General features: G+C 40.5%; 1 protein-coding gene across 3 annotated transcripts in view; it reads right to left on the bottom strand.

Moving 5' to 3' along the window:
- Window positions 1–26,559, bottom strand: part of GALM (galactose mutarotase) — a 528,762-nt gene that overhangs the window by 349,038 nt on the left and 153,165 nt on the right. For all 3 annotated transcript variants that reach the window (XM_044057494.1, XM_044057486.1, XM_044057502.1), the window contains exons 4-5: window positions 17,061–17,267; window positions 268–349 (exon numbers count right to left, since the gene is read on the bottom strand). In XM_044057494.1, coding sequence (XP_043913429.1) covers window positions 268–349; window positions 17,061–17,267 — 289 coding nt within the window. The remainder of the gene's footprint in view (window positions 1–267; window positions 350–17,060; window positions 17,268–26,559) is intronic.

The raw sequence follows: 26,559 nt of genomic DNA, 5'->3' as shown, positions 1-26,559 counted from the left end.
CGGGTGAAGTGCGACATCAGCCGGACCCAGACTTTGGAATCCGGCCGACCGAAGGGCTGCCTGACGACAGGACAACCCATTTGTTATGACTGCAGATGCATCCATGAAGGACATCGTCTTATTCCACAACTCCCTAAGCAGTTAAACATCTCTGTAGTCTTTACACACTTCAGCATTCCTGTTTATAGTCCATTAAGGCTGGCTATAATCTGACTGAGTGCTGATCCTGTTGGCTATAAATGCTACAAAACGTGAAAAAGCGCTCACCTGTAGGTATCTGAACATCATCAGCCGGAAGATAGGATTCTGCTGTAATACAGACCTCATGATCATAGATATTAGGAGCTCCCTTAAGGAAAATCAGGAAAAGTAAGTATTACACAACAAAAGCAGTCTCAAAAGTTGTGTTTACAAAAACATAATTTATTTTTTTCTATGTATCATTATTCCCTTCCTAACAGTCTTCTGAATGCCACTTCAACCTTATCAACTACAGTTTCCCATATGTAAAACAGCACACCTTGAACATAACCTGGCAAGACGCATCAAAATATCCTAACAGTGAATCCCAGCAACATACACACAATATAACATCAGCATACTATAGTTTTATATATTTTTTGTGTAAAAGAAATGAACCAAAGAATTTGCTTCCAAGCTGATCTAGTGGAATGGCCATGGAAAACACCAGGAAAACTTGTACAGTACATTCTGTTACAGGAAATACATCTGGCTAACAATGTAGGTAAATGCTGATGTTCTTTCCATTGATCACTGCTGCAGTAGCCTAAGCTATACTGGTTATATCCTGCATAGGACATAACATAGCTGACAGCACCATCCACAAGCCCAAACCATTAGTTAGCTGGAGCTGAGCTGTTCCATTGCCGGGTAGATAAGTTCCCTTTGGGGAAAACCTTCCACTTTACTTTTAAAGTTGTTTAATCTAACATTTTGTGAGAGATAACTAACTTTAAGTTAGGAAAAAGTATTTTCCTTGACTGTCTTTTGACTTTTATGTAATTTTAAATAGAAGTACACTTTTACTTTTGTTGTAAAAAATTGTTAATTGTTTAAAACTACTTTTTCTTTGGAGAAACTGTTTATTTTGTTTTTGGAGGGCTGGGAAAAATGTTTACAGTGTGTTGTTTTTGTGGGAAGAGTTACTTTTTTGCTACTTTCCTATTTTACTGACTAATGTTGCTAAGCTTCCTGTGGGGGAAGTAAGCACCTTTTTTGGCTTGACCATGGAGCAAGCTATTGGTCCCTCCATCAAACCTTCTTCCAGCCACGAAAAGTAAAAGTTAACTAAGCAGCCCATGCCATTACAGCAGTCTGGTAATTTAACACAACCACAGGTGGGGGACTCTGCTGTGGCCAATGTTAGTTGCTCAGACTGCTCATCTTTTTCTTTGGTTTTCTCTGGTGTTATCCATGCAACCATCATGGACTGGGGAGTTAGCCATGCCCTTTGTGGCTGTTGGGGTTCCCTCAGTGAGCAAGGGAGAAACACTCTTTTTCAATGATGGAAGAATGGGCAGGGAATGTGTCCCTGCTTTTCCAGAATTGTGGTGTCCATCCTTGGGGAAGCATTTGTTGGCAATACTGGCTCAGTTTGCCCAAATGTTCTCATCAAAAAAACTAAACATTTGGCTTCTCTTGTGTCAGTTTCTCTGGACAGGAGTCTTGTGCAGGTTACTGACCCTTTTTTACGGTGGTTTCTTGTAAAAGAAAAAGAGATTCCTCTTTCCTTGCAGAGATTCAAGAACTGGAATCTGTAGGGGAATGTGAAGGAGAAGATGCAGTCTTTTACCCTCAGGTTTCTGATTCAGACACTGTGGAGAGTATGGTACCTGAATCTCTCTGTGAGGGTTTCTCCTTCTCTGAGACTATTTCCAGGATGAGCCATTGTTTTCAGTGGAATAAACCAAGAAGTTATGTACTCACCATAACGTTCGATGTATGTAGTCCATCTCGCCTCACATTCTTACCCGTGGGTTTGGAGCCGAATGTCTGCTCCGACTCGGCCATACTTTTAGCTTGAAGTCTTTCTATTGGCTAGGCTAAGATGGTATCCCATGCTGCACTGCTCTCTATCCCCAGATCTAGTTTGCTGCAAGCACCAGCACTCATTCTCCATGCATAACAACACCTAAGGAAGGAAGAACAAACCAAGAATGAAGGGAACTCTGAAACCAGGCCTAACCTCCAGATCACCCAGGACGGGGGAAGGTGGGGGGGGGGTAAGTAAGAATGTGAGGCGAGATGGACTACATACATCGAACGTTATGGTGAGTACATAATCTTGATATTATGTAGTCCAATATCGCCTACATTCTTACCCGTGGGACAGCGTCCCCAGCACCCAAATCCTGGGAGGCTCACTGGAAAATACTCCTGAGCACTGTGGAACCAAAGGAAGACCTGCCTCTAGATACCACATCTAACTTGTAATGAGTAACAAAGGTGTGAGGAGATGCCCAAGTAGCCACAGCACAAATATGAGCCATAGACAATCTGGCCTGAAAAGCTGTAGATGTAGATACAGACCGGGTAGAGTGAGCCTTCACTCGGAACAGTAAATCTCTTCCCCCTGAAGTATAAATGAAAGAAATACAACTGGAAATCCACCTGGACAATGTGACTTTGGAAACAGGAGACCCAATTCTGTTTTCCGAAAATGAAACAAACAACTGATCAGATTTTCTGAGGTCCTTCATTCTGTGCAAATAAAATCGTAATTGTCTGTGCACATCCAACTGATGAAATTTGAATTCTGCCTTGTCTGAGAACTGGCAATTCAATGGATTGGTTAAGGTTACTAACTGACGCTACTTTGGGAAGAAAGGAAGGATTCGGTCTAAGAGAAACCCTGTCCTTACGAAAAATCAAATAAGGAGGTTTGATTGATAAAGCTTGAAGCTCTGAAACACGTCTGGCTGACGTGATGGCTACCAAAAAGACAGTCTTCCAAGTTAAGAATTTTAAATCACAAGTGGCTGCAGGCTCAAAGGGGAGTGAAGTAAGACCCTGTAGAACAAAGTTTAAGTCCCAAGGCATAATAGGTTCAGAGACAGGAGGACGAAGCAACAAAGTGCCCTTCAGGAAAGCCTTACAGAGTCTTTGTGCCATTAGGCTTGGTTCGTCTGCGACATGAAAGGTAGAAATCCCCGGCAACTGGACTTTAATGGCTGCGGCAGCTGAACCCTGGTTGATAAGCATAGAAAGGAACTCCAATACTGACGAGATTGGAGCTGTGTAAAGGTCAATCTTTTTGGCATGTGCCCAGATGGAAAACCTCTTCCATTTGCTGTAATAAATCTTCCTGGTTGAAGGCTTATGAGAGGAAGATAGAATATGAACCACTTTCGGCGAAAACTGGTGAAGCCTAACTAATGACGGAAGTGGAGTAGCCAGGCTATCAACCGGAGGGTCCGAAGAGAGGGATGGAGCTGCCCTAACATGTGAGTCAGTAAGTCTGGTTGTGACTGAAGAAGTCTCTGCACCACTCTATCGACATCCACATCCGATAAGGTCCTGGAGAATTTGGAGGATAGGGAAGGAGATAGAGACCTCTCTCTGAGGGAAACCTACGAAGAGGAGATACCGGCCTAATGCTAGTGACTGGCTCCGAACAGGCTCCAAGAAAATTGGAGTCGAAGCAGGTTCCATAACCACTGACACTTCCTGCGGCCCCGAGGACAATGGAGCCGAGGATGTTGTTGAAGATTTTGCTGTTTTCTCCGGTGGCTCCGAGGATACTGATGGAGCCGGGGTTCACTTTTTTGCCTTGGAAGATTTAGCTTTTGATGGAGAAGCCTTAAAGCTGGAAGCACTCTCCAAACCCTCCTCGAAGGAGAGCTTCAGAAGTCCCTTCAAAATCAATTTGTTCTCCCTTTCCTGAAGAACATGCGGGCTAAAGGCATGACAAAAACTACACAATCCCTGGAGGTGAATCGCTCCCAGACAGTACACACAGAGTGTCCATCAGTGATGGATATCTTATAACCGCACTTGGAGCACTTCTTAAAGCCCAAGGGCTTATGCTCCTTAGTATCTTTAGACATAGTTACCACAAACACCAAGTAACTTATCTCAAAACTAGACCAACGGTCAAATAGCCACAAGCGCGGGAACAGGACAACACACAGTACACCACAAAGATCTCTAACTAAAACGGTCCTTAGACCCAAGTACAAGGGGGAGGACTAATTCCTCTAATTTAAACGGTTTAGCCAAAGGGAAAAAGTTAGCACAGAAGGAAAGCAAGTGGACAGACTAGGTCCTCTAACTGAAACGGGCCTAGCCCGTTGGAAACAGCTAGTGGGATACCACAAGAACACGCTGTAAGAAACAAAACAACTTTTCCACAACACAGTCAAGAAACACACAAATAACTATGAAAATAGCTTTTTTTGCAAAAAACTTCTCTGTTATAAAGAAGAAAATGTACTTAGCCACAGCCAAGAGCGAGACCATGTCCGAGCTACATGAGCGGCAAACGAGATCTGGGGATAGAGAGCAGTGCAGCATGGGATACCATCTTAGCCCAGCCAATAGAAAGACTTTGAGCTAAAAGTATGGCCGATTCGGAGCCGACATTCGGTCCCCGAACCCATGGGTGAGAATGTAGGCAAGATTGGACTATATAATATCTGAGGTTTCTCAGTTCATTAGAAAAATACTATGATTTGTTTCAAATGGAAGCCCAAGAACCCTCACCCATCCCCCAGTGCTGTTAGCATTAGAGGATGTGTTTGTCACAGCCTGTGTTTCCCTGATAGCCAACTTGCTGCCCCTAAGAAAGCATATGTTCAGTATTTCAAGTTTTTTTTTTTAAATATACTAATCTTAAACCTGACCCTGCAGCTATAGCTTTAATTAATGCAGCTGCTGCCAAGCATTTTTTTAATTCTAATCCTTCTCCTGATAAGGATGGTAAAGCTAATACAATTTTTTTTGGGGGGGGTATGCAACTTTTGAGTTTCAAAATTCTGAACTGTCAGGCTTATATATTAAAGTTTATACTGACTAATTAAGAAATTATAAGGGATGCTTTGGCTGCAGTTTCCTCTTATGAAGAAAAATCTGACTTGTGTAATTTAGTTTCTTCTATATCATAGGTCACTACTCGCTGTTTAAAATGTGTGCGACTCTGTAGATAGTGCTTGAAGGACTGTTGCCACTGGCAATATTTTGAGGAGGTTTACCTGGCTGTATTAATCAGAGCCTCCAACATAATGTCAAAATTGAACATTTCAATTCTATTTTGGATACAGATTTAGTTTTCGGACACTTTGCTGCAGAGATTATCCAAAAAGAAAGCAGGAACCCCACAGAACAGAAGACAGCCAAATAATGTTGAATGACTATATAATGGACTTTGGGCCCCTCCCAGGAAGTCTGAATCTGTTTCTCTCTTTGGCAACATATTGTTTCAGACAAATGGGTTCTGAATGTGATCCATTTAGTACATAAATGGCAGTTGGAGGAAATTTCCGATTTTCAGGAAATTCCTCTTCATCCACTAGAACAAACCCTTCTCTTTACTCTTGTTCTACAACATATGCTGTCTCAGGGGTAATAGCAGAGGTTCCTCCTCCCCAGATGGGATTTTACTCAAGAATGTTTTTTAGTGCTAAAGAAACTTTCCAGGGACCAGTTCCAGATCTTTTTGTCCTAAATCAGTACTTGATAGTGCCAAAGTTCAAAATGCTATAATTTCACAACCTTTTACTCCTTCCTTATTTGAGTTTTCTAGTAACCTTAGACTTAAGGGTTGGGAGGGTGGCCTGATGGTTAAGGTGTTTGCCTGACAAACGCAAGGTGCAGGGTTTGAGTCTCACAAGGGATAATTATCTAGGCTTAAAATGGCTTGCAAGGGCAGTTAGCTTAGTACTAATCTCTGAACCTAAATATACATGCACTATTGTAACTGTTTAAAAGGATGCATATCAGCACATTCCCATTCATCCAGATTTCAGGTGTTTCTTAAGCTTTTGTGTGTCTCGATCACATTATCAGTTCTCTGCCATACCCTTTGGGCTATCCACTGCTCCAAGTATGTTTACAAAGTATCTAGCTCCTGTGATAGCCCACCGCAGGCTGCAAGATACCCATATTTTTCCACATTTAGAAGAATTGCTCATCTTTGTAGATTTTTCAAAAGGTCAGGAATCTCTCTCACTTAGGTGAGATCTCCCTACACAGGCTGGAATTCCAAGAGAACATTCAAATGTCTTTTTCGGCTCCATTACACATGATTGTGTTTCTGGTATACCCTGCTAGGCACCTCAATACAAACAGCTTTTGTTCCACAGGAGAAAAAACAAAAAAACAGAGGTAGAATTAAATCTATTCTAGGGTTTTCCACTCAGACTTCTGTCTCAGCAAGGGAATACCTCAGGATTCTGGGTATCAGTTTCCATGACTCTCATAATACCTCTTGCAAGACCCCATATGAGAAAGATACAACAGCATCTGAAATATATCCATCGTCTCTTCAAATTCCAGTTCTAGGATTTGTGAAAAGGGAAATCACTTGAAGACATCAAATTTCTCTGAATCCAGATCTCCCATTTCCCCTGCTGCTCCAAAGCAGTCAGTCACTACAGATACCTTGGACTTTGCTTGAAGAGCAGTGTCAGTGGAAATAAAAGTGCAAGGTCTCTGGGACAAGAAAGACTGACCAAAACACAAACATAAGAGAAATATTAGCTCTTATGCAGGCATTGTACTCCTGAATCATCTATGTTCCCAAGGACCTCTTCAAGTAGTTACTGACAATATCACAGTAACGTGGTACATCAAGCAAGGTGGAACCAGATCTTACCCCCTTTGCAAGCTAGCCATGTTATCAAAGATCTGATCTATCTGTGGAGAATTCTTTATTTAGACCTTTTTACGTCCTCTAATAATCAACTAGCCAAATTCTGTTCCAGGACTTCATTCTAGGCCTGGAAAATAGATGCCTTTTCTTCCCCTGGATAGGAATGTTCCTACATGCTTTTCCACTGATATCCCGTGTATTTCTGAAGATTCAGGAGGAGTCCCTAAAGATTGCTATGTGGACTCCCTTCTGGTCCCTGCAACAGTGGTTCTCCCTTCTTTTGGCATTGGCCAGGGCCAATTACCACAAGCTTCCTCACAGACTTGATTTACTCACACTAGAAAACAAATGTCTGATGCATCCGGACCCCAAACAGCTACAAATGACTGCCCAGATGACAGGGCCTTAATATCTTTTAGGCACCTGTTTTCTGAAGACATGCAGCAATTAATGGAGACAAGAAAGCTTGCTACTAGAAAATCATATATAAGAAAATGGAAAAGGTTTTCTAGTTGGTGCCAAGAAAACAACCAACACCCATTCAAGGCTAGTGTTTCTCTGGTTTTACAGGATTTGTGGAGTTACTACCAACATTAGTCTGTCAGCCATTTCAGCACGTCATGCCCCTGGACCCCCTTCTTTCAATGGAATTTCATGTGAAAATGATTTTGAGAAGGGTGCCATATTAGAAGCCTCCTGGAAAACCAGTGTCTCCTCCATGGGTTCCTCCTTGGGTTCTTATTTTCATGTCAGATAAGCTAACTTGAGCCTGTTGATATGGAAATCTGTTTTGCTGATTGCTCTGACCTCTGACAGAAGAGTATATGAGTTGAAAGCTATCATGGTGGGTCAACCTTATTTCATCTTTGACAGAGTGTTATTTTCAGAACAAATCCTTCTTTTATGTATAACGTGGTATCAGTGTTAACTTTAAACTTATTCTATCCATCTCCCAGTGTTTTTTCCTTAACCCAAAAAATAAGAGAAAGGATGCTTCATATCTTGGAAGTCCATAAAAACTCAGGTACTATCTTGAACAACATCCTTCAGAACTTCTGATCAGTTGTTCATTTCTTTTGAAGGTAAGAAGGAACAACCTGTGTCAAAGTAGACTATTAGCAAAATGGTTGTCTCAGGCATTTACCTTTTGTTATTCCCACCACAACAAAACTATTCCAGGCAGGGGTCAAGGCTCATTCTTCAACAGCCTTGGCATCATTTATGGCTTTCTGGAAATCAGTGGTCTCAAAGTATTCCAGAGGCAGTAAGTTGATCCTCTGTAGCAAAAAGCAGAACAGTCACTGTTATGATCAATCTGCCGGGACTCTCGAGGAAAGACCAAATGACCACCAGAATACCTTAAACATCATGAACAATTAAGCTGAAGGGCTACACTTCACTTCAAGCAGGCAAACAGAGCTTTCTGTTTTGGAACTTTAGGCTTGATTTTTTTAAATCTATGCCTCATGAACCAATGCTGGAAAACACAACTCTAGAAGTTTTTCTTTTAGCTGGTCCAATTTATACTAGCCTCAACTTCTCTGGGACTTCTTCTGGAAGCAAACAAGAGAATGGCAGAATGTACCCTCTGTTTCTCAGCTGCACTGATCATGATTCCTCAGCCGAGAGGGTCAAATGTGGGTTTTTCAATCCTTCTCATCTCAAGCAAGGTAAGAGGATGGGTCAAAAGCAATTTAATGAACTTCCTCTTTTGAAGCCTACCCAGAGACATCAAGAGAAAGCAGAAGCCATGAAAAAGGGAATACCAGCAGTAGACATCCTAAGATATTGTTAACTTGTACAAGGGCTTGTGAAAAAAAATGGTAGTCCTATGAATATGGACTATAAATGTTCTGCAACCTGGAATGACAATTACAGGAGTCGGGTATCTATAAATCCTCAAGTGTTGACACTTAAAATGGCAACGCAGAACTTGAAAATGTGAACCAAGAACAGAAATGTGTGTGCAATCTTTAAGAAATGGAAAATAAAGGTCTAGGACAAGTATTCTGGTTCCGTCTTTCTTTAGCACCTTTTCTATTCTTCACCGACGATGAATTTCTCTCTATCCTTTAAATCCTGGGCAATGCATCTTCTTCTACTACAAGACAAGACAATATTTCTTCATGGATGAATGTAGGGGATTACATATACATATTTTTTAATCTGTAACACTAGGCATGTAATACTTCACTGTTAAATCTCAAAAGGTCTCATAATGTTATTACTGTTTTAGGACGAACAAGAAGAGGTACATTATATAGTTAATACCAAATAAAAATGTGTCAGTATACATTGATTAAATCATTAACATTCAGCTACAGTATCCCACTATAACCAAATGGTTCGGCTTACATTTAACTTCAGTACTATTTCTAGTTCAAACATTTACAGTGGTGTGGGCAGAGTAATGCAAGCACATGTTTAACTTTACACACTACAGTTAATTTTGTAGCATTATTAGAACAGAGGAAGACATAACCATTCTCAACTGTTTTACAATTCTGCAACATTTGAAACAATTACTACCGGGAAAAATAGAGATTTTGTCTGTGAGTGTATGATATAAATAGGGACTTTCCCAGTAGGACCAACACAATTATTAAACTGAAACAAAGCAGTAAATATCACATGGACTTTATTCTCAAGACTGCAATTGTGCCGGATAATGTCTTAAAAGGAAAGCTGCTTAGTTAATAATTGGCAGCCAGCTAGCATCCACTACTTTCACTTAATTTGCAGTGGTAACTTATTTGGGACATTCATATTCTTTTGTGTTTGGTATCCTTGCCTATCTAATTCGTAATGTAATAAAGGCTGAAGTCATGTAGAGACTCAAATATTAATCCTATTATGTTTTTTTACATCATTTACTATACTTAAGAGGCGATACTGCAGAAACATATCTTTCCCAAAACAAACATCTTATGACCAGTAGATATTGCTGCCTATGACAATCAGCATTCTCCCTGAACTAGTATTACTGGCTAGTGATCACATACTGCCAATGGGCACAGCATGCATGTGTAGTGCCAGGCTATATTAAATAAAGAGTTTTCTTCAAGGAAGCTTCAGCAACATAAAATGATCATGTCAGTTTTCCCCTAATGATCTTTCTAGAATGGACATGCAATGACAACAGAATTAGAGTCTGTCAATATAGACGGTTGCCCCTGCAGCCATTCAATCCTTTCAATCCCCCTCCTGGAGCAATAACTTCGAAGAACCAATGTTCTCTTCTTCCATGACTTTATCCTGAAACTGAATTACTAGCATTCAAGAAATATAAACAAAAATTGCGTGAAGTAGGTTAAGAGGAGATTAGCATTCTGTATACTTTAAAATAGCACAAGTTTTGCAGCCTGGACCAGCTGATCAAGAGTTCTTTGTGAGAGTGTATCTACAGCTCAAAAACAACAAAACCTATTCTTCAAATAAATCAAAAACAGTTCTATTACTTAGCAAAAAAAGGCTACCATCTTTTTTATGGATATAAAAGTCAAGATCATCCACATTAACTAAAATTTAATGATCTTACTGATCACTGCAATCTGGTCTAAAAATAACCTTTTCCAATTCAACATTAAAAGACAGATGTTCTGCACTATAGAACCACAAGCAATTTTACAGCATGCTTCACAGCCCTGGTTTCCAACACCTCTGAAGAGTAAGCACAGACATACCAGCTAGTGACAGAGCAGAACTGTTAGCAGGAGGGCAAATCTGCAGTCACTTCACATTTATTGGAGCGCTCTTGAAAGATAAACCACTTTCGGCTAATGTTTTTATACAGTCATGTGCCAATAAATAATGACTCCATAATCAGTCAATATGCTGTGTGCGCATCAAAGCAGCAAACATTAACTTCATTTTCAAATTAATGTTAAAAATATTTAGCTGTTGCAAAACATTAAATAATCAGCATCTTCAAATTTAACAGAAATGTGTCTGTTTAATTTGTTCACAGCTCCTGCAGAGAGAGTACATGGTCTTCTGGAAAACGATCATTTACGAACCAAAATCAGAATATGTTTAGTGTGATCTGCAATCATATTCCACAGGCCAGACTAATTCACCTTCTAAAATGCAACTTGTTCTGGAAATACCTTCTTAGACAGAGAGAAGACAAAACTCAGAAGTAAACATTTAAAGTCAAGTGCTGCTCTAATTTTTAAATCTCATTCATACAACAAATGTATATCAATTACATATAATTATTTTTAAGATAAATATCTCCTGATGTGAAAATGAAGTTTAGCAACTATGAACACAACTAACTAGTTTTTTCTACCACTAAACTATAAAAATGATCATACATATTAATTGAATTATTTTCTACTTCCTAGCAATGCTAATTTGGATTACTAAATATATATCTATATTCTGAAAATATATTCACTTCACAAAACTATCCTGTTAAAACATTTCAGGCAAATACTCTTGCACTGTAATTTCAAAATATACTCCTTCCAGTCTTATTCCTAACATTAATGAGTCTCGCATTAAATTTTACTGCACAGTTGATTTTATTAATTTCCTTTAAACTTTCTACAACAGGCCTGCTGAGCTAACCGAGGCTACTTTTCACTACACAAATATAGGGCCAAATTCAGAAAAGCTATCTTGAGCTGTACGTGAGGTGTACACCTCATATTATCCTTTTCGCATTCAGAGACAACCTTATCATAACGCTTTTGTACAAAGATGTATAACACTGTGGTGGGCTGTGTCCATGGCCATGCTAGATTCTAATGAGGCATTCCGGGGGAGAGGCATATGCTAATTATCCATGTGTTCTCCCCTAATGGACCTGCCTGTGATAAGGTATTTACACAGCCGATTCTTAGCACGACTACTCTTAGGTGTTCGTTCACAGTAGAAATATTAGGGAGGGAATTTAGTGTTGAAGTAGTGTGTGTGTGTGTATATATGTATGTAAGAATGGATGGATGGATGGGTGAGTGTGTCTGAGTATGATCAGGTGGGTAGGGGGCTGTGAGTATACAGAATGAATGTGTGAATGTGTGTCTGTGGGTGAATAGGTTAGGGTGCCCGTCATACTTCCACATACCTCTAAACTAACCAAAAAAGCTTGTAACACTGGACTGGGGTGAGAACACCAGCCACCAGGGATAACTTTAGATCATCATGCTTTAATGGCACATAGGGGTGGGGAAACCTGCTAGTCACCAGGGAATAACTTTCGCCTCATGCCATATAAACCTAAAGCTGATAGTGGAACCACTACAAACCAGAGACAACTCGGAAGACATGGGTCAGGGGACCATTAGACACAGAGGATTACACTTTTATTTTGTGCTTTAACAGCATTTATAAATAATATGGGTTGAGGGGGAGGCACTAGACATCAGGAATACTCTATACAGCATGCCTTAAAGGCACTTAATTAAAAGAAGATGTGGAGAGGGTAACAGCTATACACTAAAGTATACTATAAACAGAGTGCCTTAAAGGCACTAAAAAAGAATTCCAATCCTGTACCCTCTCACTTTCCACAGATGATATTCATGCTCTGCACAGCCACTAAAAAAACAGGGATGTAGTGTGACTAATATACCAGACTTGGGGGGTGGGGGGGGAGTAAATTACAGGGGGGGTGGCTTTCAACCCTGCACTCTTACCATGGGAAACATCAACATTAACCTGCTGTGCTAACTGATAAGTTAGATCAGCAAGGGATTTTTTTTAACATATAATGTGGATCTCTGGCATTATTCAATGTCTGCCACTGTTTATGAGTTACGAGGGTGACGGACTGGGAACAAAGCATATCTTTCAACTTCATAGCACAGCAAATCTAGACAAGGACAAAATTAACAATGGGACAGAGAGACGCAATCAGGGATGGATTTTAATTACTCTTCCTACAAATTTAGAAAGGTGCTGGAACAGCAGCTTTTGCACTTACATTCATTTACTACAGGATATAAAGCACAAAACTCTAATGTCTGGCATTAATGAGGTGTACACAACATGGTAGCTTTTTTGCATTCAGAGACAGCCATACCACAGTCCAACACTGTGGTGGGTTGTCTTCGTGGCCATGCTAGATGCTAATGAGGCATTCTGAGAGAGATCCACATGCCAATTAACCATGTACTCATTCATGTCTTATCAGAGCAGGAAAAAATGCAATGTATGGGACATTCTGACAACACACAGATTGGTATGGTATGTGCGTATGTGGGCACGTGTGGGGTACCTGTCAAAACACGACGCATAGGCCCCCAGTGTTAACTACAGCAGGAAGTGCTGTTTAGCACTCGCTGTAGTTAGCTGCACTTCACAGACATGCAAATTAGAAAATAATGACTTCTTTCCTCATTGTACCTAATACGTCTCAGAATCCAAAAGAACAGCATCACAGAAACAGAACCATTTTACAGAGGCCCTAAACGTGAATGCTATGGCTCATTCTGAATCATTGGGCTACACAGAACAAATAATAAAGATAATTATATTGAAAACTGTACATATATTAGTTTTGATTAAATACAAATATTATTTACAATTTATTAGAAATTTGTCTACAGCTTGATTACACTGAGTGATGAGTTGCAGGATCAGTATCAAGCACGATTCACACAGATCAAAAAGGTAAATTAGTAAGAAGTTACTTTCAGTGATGAAACGGGAGAGAAACAGATACAAGTTATGGTAGTAAGGATAAAGAAATGGGAATGACAGCAAGAGGTATTAGATATAGAAAGGTGCTATGGTAGTTAATGAAGAAACATAATGACAAAAATGGAGGATTTAAGAATACGTACAGAAAAACAGACCATATGCAAGGTTGTGTTAATTCAGCATTATAGTGTTGGCATTAATAATTCAAAGGTCGTAGTTTTCTTGGGACTGAATCTTAATGCTGTGCACAATGACAATGTTTGCTGCGTGACAGGTAGCTTTTTAGGTGTAGACTAAGATTTCAGGTTTGGTGAGGATTTCTAATGTCCAAGAGTTCCACATTTTAGTTGCATAGAATATAAAGTTGCCTGAGTGATTATATTTGGCTATAAATCAACTGGTGTTTTTGATCAGATTTTAGAAGTCTTGAGGGACTGTTAAGTTTCAAAAAGCCCCCGTAATGCAAGTTACTTTGAGGGGTGTTGAAAGATGATAAAAATTAGTTGAGTTGCACTTTGTAGACTGAGTTAGTCTATTATATTTAATGCCAGATAATGAGGTGCTCTGTTAGGAAGATTTGCTGCAAATTTGTCTGTTTTATTATAGGCGTGTTCCAGCTTGTCTAAACTGCTCTTTTGTATTTTTTTTTTTTTTTAGAGTGATGAGGCATATAGGAGGTTTGTAGCACAAGTCCTTTGGCGGTTTGCTGAGCACAGTCAAAGAGAAAATATTTAGTTTTATATAGTATACTTAATGCTTTGTTTGTTTTAAATATTAAATGTTATGTGTTGATCAAATTGCTGAGCAATGATCAATCAATACTGCTATACATATGACAGAGCAGATATTAAAATTGTTAGAGCGGTGCTGGAAACAGGTTGGAATGAAACAAATGAGTTTAGCTTAATTGGTATTTGGCATGAGCTGGGATTGTTACATATTCTTCTATGAACTGAAGCTCTTGTTGTGTAGTAGATTGTCATTGGGGAGTATTTTGTCTAAGCAGATAATGGTCGACTCATCTGCACATTGTACCAGGAAAGAGTTTGTCACATACTTAAACATATTCATCAGTGATGTACAACAAAAGTGGAATCAAAATTGATCCTTGTGGGACAAACCTACTTTTCTTCAAAAATAAAATATCAGCAAGTGTTATTCTATCTTACTGACACTTAGCAAAAATACTAAACAGTGGCCAAGTAGCTAACATCTAAAGTTAATAACCTTTTTAGGAGACTTATGCAGCAGCATCAAATGCTTTGGATAGCTCAAAAAAAGTGATAGTATTAAGTTACTTTTTCAATACATCTTGGACGGTCAGTAATGCTGTTTCATTACTGCATCATGGACAGAAACCATGCTGAGAAAGGGACAGAAGTTTTTTTTTTTTTTTTGCTAGGTGATCCATAAGTTTGCTCTAGCAATTTTGGCAAAATATTTATCAAGGTGCTTGTCAGTTACTAGGGCGGTTGGTAAAGGTTCCATAGCTAGATTCATTGAGAAGATCAGAGATGTGAAATATTTTCTGTTTTTCAATAAAGTATGTGTTTAAGGCAGAAGATATGTTGTAATCAGATTCTTGAGAAAGATGAGCATGTTGTTTTTACTGTGGTCCAAAAACTGATGAAGCCTTTATTTATTTATCATACATTATTATTTTTTTCTTTGTGCCATCAGTTTTGTAACTATGTTATTATATACTTATTACTAGAAGGTAGAAGCTGCAATGACTTTTTCCAATTGTTCCATGCTGAATCTCTTAAGATCATTTTTGTTTAGTTTCATGGGTTGGTCAATTAGCAGCTCTGTATTTAACTATTTCTATAGGGTGGCACAGTGGTGCAGTGGTCAACATTGTTGCCTCACAGCAAAAGGTTCTCCAGTTCGATGCTAGGCTGGGGTGCCTTCTGTGTGGAATTTGCATGTTCTCTCTGTGTTTACATGAGTTTCCTCCGGGTACTCTGGTTTCTTCCCACATTCTTAAGACATGCATCTATGCATTTCTCCCCGGGCCTCTGCTGAAAATAGGCTCTGTCCTAGTTGGACTTTCCCAGTCAACAAATGTTAAATAAATAACTAAATAAATAAATTCTATGAACATGTGCTTGATAATTAAGGATTTATATAAATATGTTGTTAAATAGTTGACAGTGTCATCTAAAGGGATGTTTACAAGGCGTCCAGTTGCACTATGTGTAGTGATGACTAGGTCCTTTTGGAAGTTCTTTTTGAATTAACATAATTTACTTACTTGTGTGTGGATCCTTGTTATGAAGGTTGGACTGCAATCAGTATAAACAGAGAGTACTCAAATTTTCTCAGTATTTTAAGAATGCAAGGATTAGTTTTCCACTTACTTTGTCTGCTTTAGTGGTGCTACAGAGCAGTTGTATTAAGTTCAAAAGAGATTCATGTCTGACATGTTTTCATGTTTGCTCCAATCTACATTAAAAGTCTCCTAGAACGATTGTGGTTTTGTTAATGGTGGCTATCCATGATAAAAAAACATTTCTACACAGTATCAATGGTGATATGGTTTTGGAGGAATATAAATGCCAGCAATATAGAGCAGTGGAAAATTTGTTTAAATTAAATGTTGTAAAACAATATTTCAGAGCTCTCAAGGTATTATGGTTTTGGTTACTTTCAGCATGTTTCAGTATATTAGGGTAGTGCTGCCTGCATGTATTTGTTTATGGTCTAACTGACGTATGATATATCTAGGTAGTAGGATTTCTTTAATAGTGTGGGTTTTAGACAATTTAGTGTTATTTATAGTTATGTCTAGTTTGTATGGAGCTGTCCAGTTACACTGGCTACATGCAGTTATGAACAGCATTTATACATAGAATTCTTAGGGCCTTTTGTTGACTGTTGCTACAACAGAAGGTGGTATACAAATATTTCAAAGAAGATGCAAAAGCCCAATCCCTTACAAAAAAAGGGAATATTAAAACACAGAAATTACATTTCATTGTCAGATTTACAACCCGTTACTGTGACAATGAAAAAAAATGATGTGATGTAATTCTAAATTTTGCTACTATGTTACAGGAGAAAAAAGGGGTTATAATTCTGATCAGACTGCTTGACAGCTGACTTCTTCCAACTTCCTAATTTAATGATGTATGTTAATTATAGGTAAAAAGAAACCAAGCCTTGCTTTAAAATACAAAATGGCCCGACTTTATAAGCACTACAAAATGTCTTCCTTGTGAGTATCTCCAGGGTTTTATCCAACCATATTTATCGCACATAAATATTACCTGACCATATAAAAGCTCATCAAAAAATCTGACTTAATGAAAAAAAGATACATTCAACAGGACATGTCAGACTCTAGAGTCTATTTCATAATGTAGGGGGAACACAAGCAGCTGCAACTCCCACAGAACTGAAACAAGCTGCCCTTTTTTTCCCAACAAATCATGTCTTCAAAGTGTCACACATTGGTTTACTTCCTTAACAAATTGTCTTAACAGAGAACATGTAATCCTCTTTAAAAGAACAAGTAATCCTCTTTAAAAGATATAACAGGATAATGTCAAAGTTAAGAAATACAACAAAAATGCTTTCTTACATGGCCTGCAAGGTTAAAATATGAATGATTTGTCAGATTGACTGGCGTTGTTTTGCTAGTCTTTGCTCTGTAGTCGATTGTCAGCTCTCCTTCGGCCAGTGTGTATGTCACCCACACTTTTAGTTCACCAGGGAATCCTTCATCTTTATCTGGACTCACAAGTGCAAATCTCACACCATTTGGCAGTACTTCAGGGGTCCAAAGTGCCTGTAATACAAATTTATAAGATGGCACATGAAAGTAACTTGGTTACAAGAAGTGCAAGCACAGAAAAATACAGTATGTGAGTTAAAATATATTTTGTACACATTTTTTAAAAATTAGAATTCTTGAAGTCTTGAGCTTTGCTGCTAGTTTGAAGGCACAAAGACCCATATGCAACAAAGGACTGCTTCAATATGACAGAAGGTCCAAATGCAGTATTTGTTTTTCAGGCAAGGCTAACAACGTGATAAAACTGCATGTAAGTGGCTCTGCCATCCCTATTGCTAGTCATTCAGGGGGTCCCTGCAGAAGCACCAATGGTTTATTTAGCAATTTCTGGTGGTGTGCACAATACAGGAAACCTCCACAGAACAGGCTTAAGCAGACGGGCAGAAGTGGTTGACTGTCAAATATATGCAGATTCATCAGGAAAAGAAGGCTTTTCACCCTTTGTAACCTAAGGTGGCCTATCAGGATAAAATCTCTTCGAAGACCGCTTACCCCTGGAAGGCTGTCTTTGCTGCCTATGCACAAAGGAAGATTAAGAAGGGTAATTCCTCTGAAATTTAGGAACAGGAGAAAGAAAGATGTGTTTATGGTCCTGCATGACCTTTCTCTTATCTTGCAAGGTCTTGAAGATCTTAGCAGCAGCACAGCCAAACTGATTCTGATGTCATCAGGGAGAATCCATTAAACTTGGCCTTAATGTCTTTGAGGAGGTACTGCAGGCTCAGCTAGGAATATTTCCTCATAACAGACCCTGAAGCAGCCACCCTAGAAGGGACATCAGTAGCAGCATAAATGTATTTCATGAAGTGACGAGCTATCTGGAAAGCACAGCTGAAAAAGTACATGGCAGAAGACTTAGCTGTGGAATCAAGCATCTCAGACAGAACATCCTCAAGGTTAGAAAGAACAGCCAGCACATACCTTCTCATAAGGGCCTGGTTGTTTATGGCCCTGAAAGTGAAAGTGGCAGATATAAAAACCTTTTTCCCATACCTGTCCATAGCTCTACTGCTCTTCTCAGAGGGCAAATGTTTGGAAGAGGATGGTAATTTAAAAGGTTTATTAGTACTCAGGGAAACCACTGTGTGGTCAGAAGGGTTTTCATATAAAAACTTTTTAGCCTCAGACATTTTAAGAACCAGTCAGGTTTCTTTGGAGGAAGATGGGAGTCAGGAATCTTAAAAGCAGAGGAAAAGGTGTCCAAGATAGTATCCAATACTGGAGGGACTGTCGAAGGCTGGGGCAAGTCAATTTGCAAAATCATAGTACCTCTTCTGAATATCAGAAATTTGGAATAATCTCACTTAAAATGTTTCATTACGCAAACAATATTGTCCCCAAAATATAATTTCTCAATGGGAGAATCAGAGGAAAGGGAATCCCTCTCCCTGACCCAAGGGCAAGAAGAGAATAGATTTGAGAAGGGGAGACTTAGGACTCTTCCCCAGAATCCAACTCCACACCCTCTTCTGAGGAATCAGACTCACGAGGGAGTTCAGAAGGGATAGAAGACCAAGGAACAAAAGGAGAAACAGACAGACCCTGAGGAAGCTTCAAAGCCATAAGTCCTAAAATTCTTTGTGTAGGTCGTTAGCTACAGGTTTGCCTTTTTGTTTATTTTTAAAAAAAACAGAAGCCCTGACAGATTGTGGGGTTACAGACCCCTGCCTGATTTCAATAAGGGAACCAGAAACATCTTCTAACAAGAATCTGAAGAATTCCCAGGGCCCCCCTCATCTGTGGCAGAAGTAGACAAAGTCTCAGCGGACATGTGCTGCACATGAGGCTGTGTCTACGTCTGCTGCAACAGATGTAGATACAGCCTTATCAGACAAGTGGGTAGGCATCCCAGTGTTGGCCTCCAAGAAGGTCATGAAAGAAGAGGCTAGTTTAGGTACTGGATGGTCCTCAAGTTTTTCATCCAACCCAACTGAGACTTCTGGAAGAGGGTTGACAGCAGAAGTCTCAAAGTGTGTCTTCTTAAACTTTTTCTTAATCTCATTCTGAATGTCGGCGAGGGTGGATTCAGAAGCCATGGTTCCCTGAGCTAATAGCTTCAGATGTTGATTCTCTAAACAGATGAAAAGGGAAGACAGACAGTTACACAAGATCTTTGTTGCAAACTCCTGACAAGTATCACATGGAATATGGTAATGGGTAGCACCTAGACAGAAAAGGAACTTCTCATGTCTAGCGGGGATGTGGGGGACAGCGTTTATATCACGCTATCGAAAGATGAAAATAGCGAATGCTATTTCATCGAACCTAAAACATCTAAACCACAAAATATCGAGCATTCAGAACAGTGAATTTTTTCCCATGGAAAAAAATCTGCTATTCTGAAACACATACACACAACACAAGCACACCAAAAAAACATCAATCCACACACAACCTTAAAATCCTACATCTAACCCTACACTAAACTGTACATACACTACTATCTATCCACTTACCTTAACCCAAACCCTAACCCTAAGGTCCGTCATTATCGCACACTCACCTAAACCATGCCCTAACCCTAATTCACTTAACCCGCCCCTGACCCTAAAGTCTGTTATTAGCGTACACTCATCTGACCTGCTCCCTAACCCTAACTCACTTAACCCACCCCTAACCCTAACGTCCACACATTCGCACACTTACCTGAACCTGACCTGCAACTTTCCACCACAGCGAAGCCGCAGAAATGGCCAACCAAATTCTTTCCCTAGGAAAAAATTTGGTGTTTTGCAGCTTCGCTATTTTTAGCGTTCGCTGAATAGGGGTCGATATTAGAACATTCAAAGTTTTAAAACTTTGATGTTCTGATATAGACCCGGGGGAAACCGGGGGGGCTTGCCCCCTGCAAAAACATATTCTGGTTTGCTGGACACACTTCCGGTAATTAGATACATTAACTCAGAGGTTGCATTACAGTGGGGAAAAGATACATTTCCTTATTCCCGGTGTAGCATGATTCATTTAACTGACGTGAGTTGGTTAACTGAGTTTCGTGAAAGTGCACTTTCGTGAAACTGGGTCTCCACATTCTAATCTTCGAAGAAGTGTGTTTTCGGTAAAGTAGACCCATATGCATTTCTTTGCGCCAGTCCCAAGCCCAGATAAATGGGGAGGGTTGCGTCAGGAAGGGCATCCGGCATAAAATTTTGCCAAATCATACATGCGAACAACAGTACAGATATACATACCAGATTGGTCGAGGCCCGGGTTAACAACGACCGCAACCAGTACTGCTGGCAAAAATTGGGCTACTGTTGGCCGAAGGAGGAGAAGAGGGGGAAGGCATGCCCGAAGGCAGGTAAAGGCTAGGACTGTGGTAGTGAGATTCGGAACTTTGAATGATGGCAGTATGACTGGTACAGGGAGAGAGCTAGCTGATATGATGAACAGAAGGAAGGTTTGTATATTGTGTGTGCAAAAGACCAGATGGAAGGGGAGCAAGGCTAGGTGTAGCGGAGGCCATTTCAAATAGTTTTATCGTGGTGTGGATGGGAGGAGAAATGGAGTAGGGGTTATCCTGAAGGAACAGTATGCTAAGAGTGTTTTAGAGGTGAAAAGAGTGTCAGATAGAGTGATGTTTATGTAGCTGGAAATTGATGGTGTAATGATGAATGTTGTTAGTGCATATGCTCCACAAGTTGGGTGTGCGATGGATAAGAAAGAAAAATTTTGGAGTGAGTTGGATGAAGTGGTAATGACTGTACCCAAGGGTGAGACAGTGGTGATTGGAGCAGATTTCAATGGGCATGTTGGTGAAGGGAACAGAGGGGATGAGGAAGTGATGGGTAGGCATGGTGTTAAGCAAAGGAATGCAGAAGGTCAGACCGTAGTGGATTTTGCGAAAAGGATGGACATGGCTGTGGTGAATACGTATTTTAACAAGAAGAAGGAGCATAGGGTGACATACAAGAGTGGAGTGAGATGCACACAGGTGGATTATATCTTATGTAGAAGGGCCAGTCTGAAAGAGATTGATGACTGTACAGTGGTGGCAGGGGAAAGTGTAGTTAGGAAGCATAGGATGGTGGTTTGTAGGATGACGTTGGTGATCAAGAAGAGAAGGAGGAGTGCGACGGCAGCACCAAGGATCAAATAGTGGAAACTGAAAAAGGGTAATTGTGAGGTGGAGTTCAGGGAAGAGTTAAGACAGGCACTGGGTGGCAGTCAAGAGTTACCGAATAGCTGGGTAACTACAGCAGAGCTAGTAAGGGAGATGACTAGAAAGGTGCTTGGTGTGACATCTGGGCAGAGGAAGGACGACAAGGAGACATGGTGGTGGAATGAGGAAGTACAGGAGAGCATACAGAGAAAGAGGCTGGCGAAGAAGAAGTGGGATTGTCAGAGAGATGAAGAAAGTAGACAGTAGTATAAGGAGATGAGGTGCATGACAAAGAGAGAGGTGTTGAAGGCTAAGGATAAGGCATATGAAGAGTTGTATGAAAGGTTGGACACTGAGGTGGGAGAAAAGGACCTGTACCAATTGGCTAGACAGAGGGACCGAGCTAGTAAAGATGTGCAGCAGGTAAGGGTGATAAAGGATAATGAGGGAAATGTACTCAAAAGCAAGGAGAGTGTGTTGAGCAGATGGAAAGAGTTCTTTGAGGGGCTGATGAATGAAGAGAATGAGAGGGAGAGAAGGTTGGATGATGTGAGGATAGTGAATCATGAAGTGCAGTCAATTAGCAAGGAGGAAATGAGGATAGCTATGAAGAGGATGAAGAATGGAGAGGCTGTTGGTCCAGATGACATACATGTGGAAGCATGGAGGTGTTTAGGTGAAACGGCAGTGGAGTTTTTAACTAGATTGTTTAATGAAATCTTGGAAAGTGAGAGGATGCCTGAGGAATAGAGAAAAAGTGTTTTGGTATCGATTTTTAAGAATAAGAGTGATGTGCAGAGCTGTAGTAATTAGAGGGATTCAATTGATCAGTCACAGCATGAAGTTATGGGAAAGAGTAGTGGAAGCTAGGTTAAGAAGGGAGGTGATGATTAATGATCAGCAGTATGGTTTCATGCCCGGAAAGAGCACTACAGATGCGATATTTGCTCTGAGAGTGTTAATGGAGAAGTACAGAGAAGGTCAGAAGGAGTTGCATTGTGTCTTTGTGGACTTAGAGAAAGCATATGACAGGGTGTCTAGAGAGGAGTTGTGGTATTGTATGAGGAAGTCGGGAGTGTCAGAGAAGTATGTAAGAGTGGTACAGGATGTGCACGAGGGTAGTGTGACAGTGGTGAGATCTACGGTGGGAGTGACGGATGTGTTTAAGGTGGAGGTGGGATTACATCAAGGATCAGCTCTGAGCCTTTTCTTATTTGCAATGGTGATGGACAGGTTGACAGACAAGATCAGACAGGAGTCCCCGTGGACTATGATGTTTGCAGATGACATTGTGATCTGTAGTGAGAGTAGGGAACAGGTGGAGGAGACCCTGGAGAGGTGGAGATATGCTCTAGAGAGAAGAGGAATGAAGGTCAGCAGGACTAAGACAGAATATATGTGTGTGATGAGAGGGAGGATAGAGGAATGGTGAGGATGCAGGGAGTAGAGATGGCGAAGGTGGATGAGTTTAAATACTTGGCATCTACAGTTCAGAGTAATGGTGAGTGTGGAAGAGAGGTGAAGAAGAGAGTACAGGCAGGATGGAGTGGGTGGAGAAGAGTGTCAGGAGTGATTTGTGACAGATGAGTACCAGTAAAAGTGAAAGGGAAGGTCTACAAGAGGGTAGTGAAACCATCTATGTTATATGGGTTGGAGACAGTGGCATTGACAAAAAAAGCAGGAGTCAGAGCTGGACGTGGCAGAGTTAAAGATGTTAAGATTGGCACTGGGTGTGACGAGGTGGACAGGATTAGGAATAAGTATATTAGAGGGTCAGCCCAGGTTGGAAGGTTTGGAGATAAAGCCAGAGAGGCAAGATTACATTGGTTTGGACATGTGCTGAGCAGGGATGCAGAGTATATTGGGAAAAAGATGCTAAGGATGAAGCAGTCAGGTAACAGGAAAAGAGGAAGGCCTAAGATAAGGTTTATGGATGTGGTGAGAGAGGACATGCAGGTGGCTGGTGTGACAAAGCAAGATGCAGAGGACAGGAAGAAATGGAAACAGATGGTCCGCTGTGGCAACTCCTAATGGGAGCAGCCGAAAGAAGAAGAAGTAGACCCATATATCACACACATACACACTAATTACACTCTAGGGATGATAGAACCAGTACCAGCTGCTCTAGATGCTATATCAAAGGCATCATATCCACATTTTATGGAATATTTAGCAACCTGTGTGGTGGAATTATGCATTTGTTTGAAATTTTGATCATGTGTCTTGGTTAAGACACTCAGAAATCTTTTGACCCATACTGTCTAATATAGCTTAAAGAAATTTAATGTTTGAGAATTTATAGCTCTAAATGACCGAGTTGCTGATGTATAAACATTTTCATTGAACCTGTTAAAGACTTTGCTCTCCATCATTTGGTATAGAATTAGGAAAAGGGTCTGACTAAACTCCTTTCACCAAATCAAGAAAGACAACAGCAGGGTCAGCAATAGGGTTCAAAACAAAATAAGGGTCATGTTGCTAAATGCTAGGAGTTTAAACCAAAAACTGCACTCCCTGGAAACACTTCTATCACTAGAAGATGTAGATGACTGTGCAGTCACTGAAAACTGGTTCAAGTCCTTACAGAGTACCCCCACCTTACAAGGCTACAATGCCTTCAACACCTTTAGACTACACAAAATGAACGTCTCAAAACCAAAGGAGGTGGTGTTTCAATCTATATTAGAGATAAATTCACCTCCCCTCTAGTTAGACTGGACAACAGTCAGTTATAGATCCCCTTCCATGGGTCACGAAGCCCACTTGACCAAACTAAAGACAATCCAAATTTTACCGAACACACTGGTTATGGGGGATTTCAATTAGCCCACAATCATCTGGGAAACCTACACTAGCCCTAACATGCTAGCACGAAAGTTCCTTGACTTTGTTAATTCAAATGTCTTGGAACAAACATTCTAGAGCTGGTTCTCACCAACATGTCTAACATACACTGTCACAACTGTTGGACCTACCTTCGTTAAAACTGACCAAAATCAGTCACTTTCAAGCTGGCACTAACACCAGAACTCACAAAGGGTGAGATCAGACTAAGAAACTTCACCAAGGCAAACTATACCCTTCTAGGTGAAGGTATAAATGCATTCCAAGCCCCACCCCAAGCTGGAAGTGGTAACTACACTGAAGCTTACACTAAAGCCCTGTACAATCATTTGCATAAAAGTGTATAAACTTGGTTGAACCTGAAAGAATCAAAGCCAAAACCCCAAGTAAAAACAAGCTGCCATGGTGAACATCCAGCATTAACAAACTTTACAATGAACACAAAAGGTTGCTGTCCAAGAAAACAAAGGCAACATCCCAACAATGGAAAAACAATTTCCACAGCCTCAACAGGCAAATAAGACAATTTGTCAAATCTTCCAAGGGCTCCTTTGAGAGAAACTTGGCAAGTACAGCCAAGAATAACCATAAGGCCTTTTACAGTTATGTACATAACCTAAAAGGTAGGACCCAAGCATGTGCAGAACTAGTAGCCAATGGTATCACACACACTGAACATACAGAGATTAGGTTTGGTGTAAATTTCACTAAGTTATCCCCTCCTAACTTATCACAAACCTTCCCCCACACCCTACATATCTGAAGAGCAGGTCCTCAAGGCCTTATCCAAGGCAAAAAACACAGCCTTTATGGGACCAGACATCCTGGTGGTCTTCTAAACAGGCTAAAACGTGAACTAGTATCAACACTAAGTACTCCTTTCAATAACAGCCTAACTACAGATTTTGTTCACGCAGAATAGAGAACAGCAACAGTTATTCCCCTCCACAAAGGTGGCCTAGCAACAGACCCAGGGAAGTACAGACCCATAAGCCTGACCAGCTTCATCTGTATGGCCATGGTATGCATCATGATGGACCTTTAAATAAAAACATAGGTAACTTCCAAACCCTGGCTCTAACCCAATTCAGCTTCATCAAGGGCAAATCTGGTGGATGTCTTTGAAAATGTCACCAGGGCAAATCTGTGCACACAGCATACCTTGACTTGAAGGCTTTCGACACAAATCACATTCAGGCATTACCAATTAAACTTAGCAAACTGAACGTAAACCCCTTTGTTGTAATATGGGTTCAGAGTGGGTGACTCCACACTGATCAGCAGACCTGTTCCCAGCGAGGGTGCCACAGGGATCAGTGCTGGGTCCCCTACTGTACTGTTTGGTATATACTTCTCAGAAGTTCAGGTCAAAATTAAGAGGTTGTGGCTGATCACGTTTGCAGACGACTGCAAACTAGGTGCAATAACTGAATCCCCAAATGATGTCAGTATACTCCAGGATGGTATCGCAAAGAACAGTGATTGGTGTATTAGTCACGGTCTCAAATTGAATGCAGAAAAATGCATCATCATTCCCTTTGGCACAATGTCCCCTCACACTATCAATTCAACGACAATACCTTAAGTACCCATGAAGTGGTATGGGACCTGGGATCACAAGTTGAATCCGACCTTAACTTTAACCACCATTTGTCTACTGTAGTAAGGAAAGCTTTCTATGTAGCACACTTGATTGGTAAAGACATCACCTCAAAAGCAAAAGAGGTTATAACCCCTCTATATTCATCATTTATCTGGTCCATAATTGAGTATAATGCCCCATTCGGCATGTACCGTACAAAGCACCTGCAGCAACTGGAGACACCTCAGAGGTTTCTAACAAAAACGATCAAGGGGCTCCAGCATGTGCCTAACACAGACCGACTAAAATCCCTAACACTATACTCTGTATCGTACAGATGTCTTGGGGGAGACTTAGCCTGGCCTACAGAACAGTCCAAGACCCAAACCTAATGAACTAACTGCATAACCATAAATCAAAAGGGACTAGGACTACCCATTCCAAGCACCTAAATATGGCCTGAGACTTAAATAGGAGAAGCTGGAGGGACAGATTCATCTCCCGGTGACTGCTGCATCTTTGGAACAGGCTACCACAATTCATGTGAAACAGAGCAACTCTAGGACACTGTTCAAGAGGAACCTGGACGAATGGGTGGGACACTATAAATCCTTACTGGGGATAGAACCCACAATCCTCCTGGACATGGGCAGTCATCACTAAATGCAATCTTGGGTATGGACTAGTATTTCTATGGTATTACATTAGGATTAAACAAAAGGCATAGCCAGTAATTCATGATCCTACATTAACCAATG

This window comes from Protopterus annectens, chromosome 1.part2 (assembly GCF_019279795.1).
Source record: "Protopterus annectens isolate FY-2018-M chromosome 1.part2, PAN1.0, whole genome shotgun sequence".
NCBI classification, from domain to species: Eukaryota; Metazoa; Chordata; order Ceratodontiformes; family Protopteridae; genus Protopterus; species Protopterus annectens.
The sequence above is the reverse complement of the archived record's forward strand: the minus strand, read 5'-3'. Positions and strand labels throughout refer to the sequence as shown.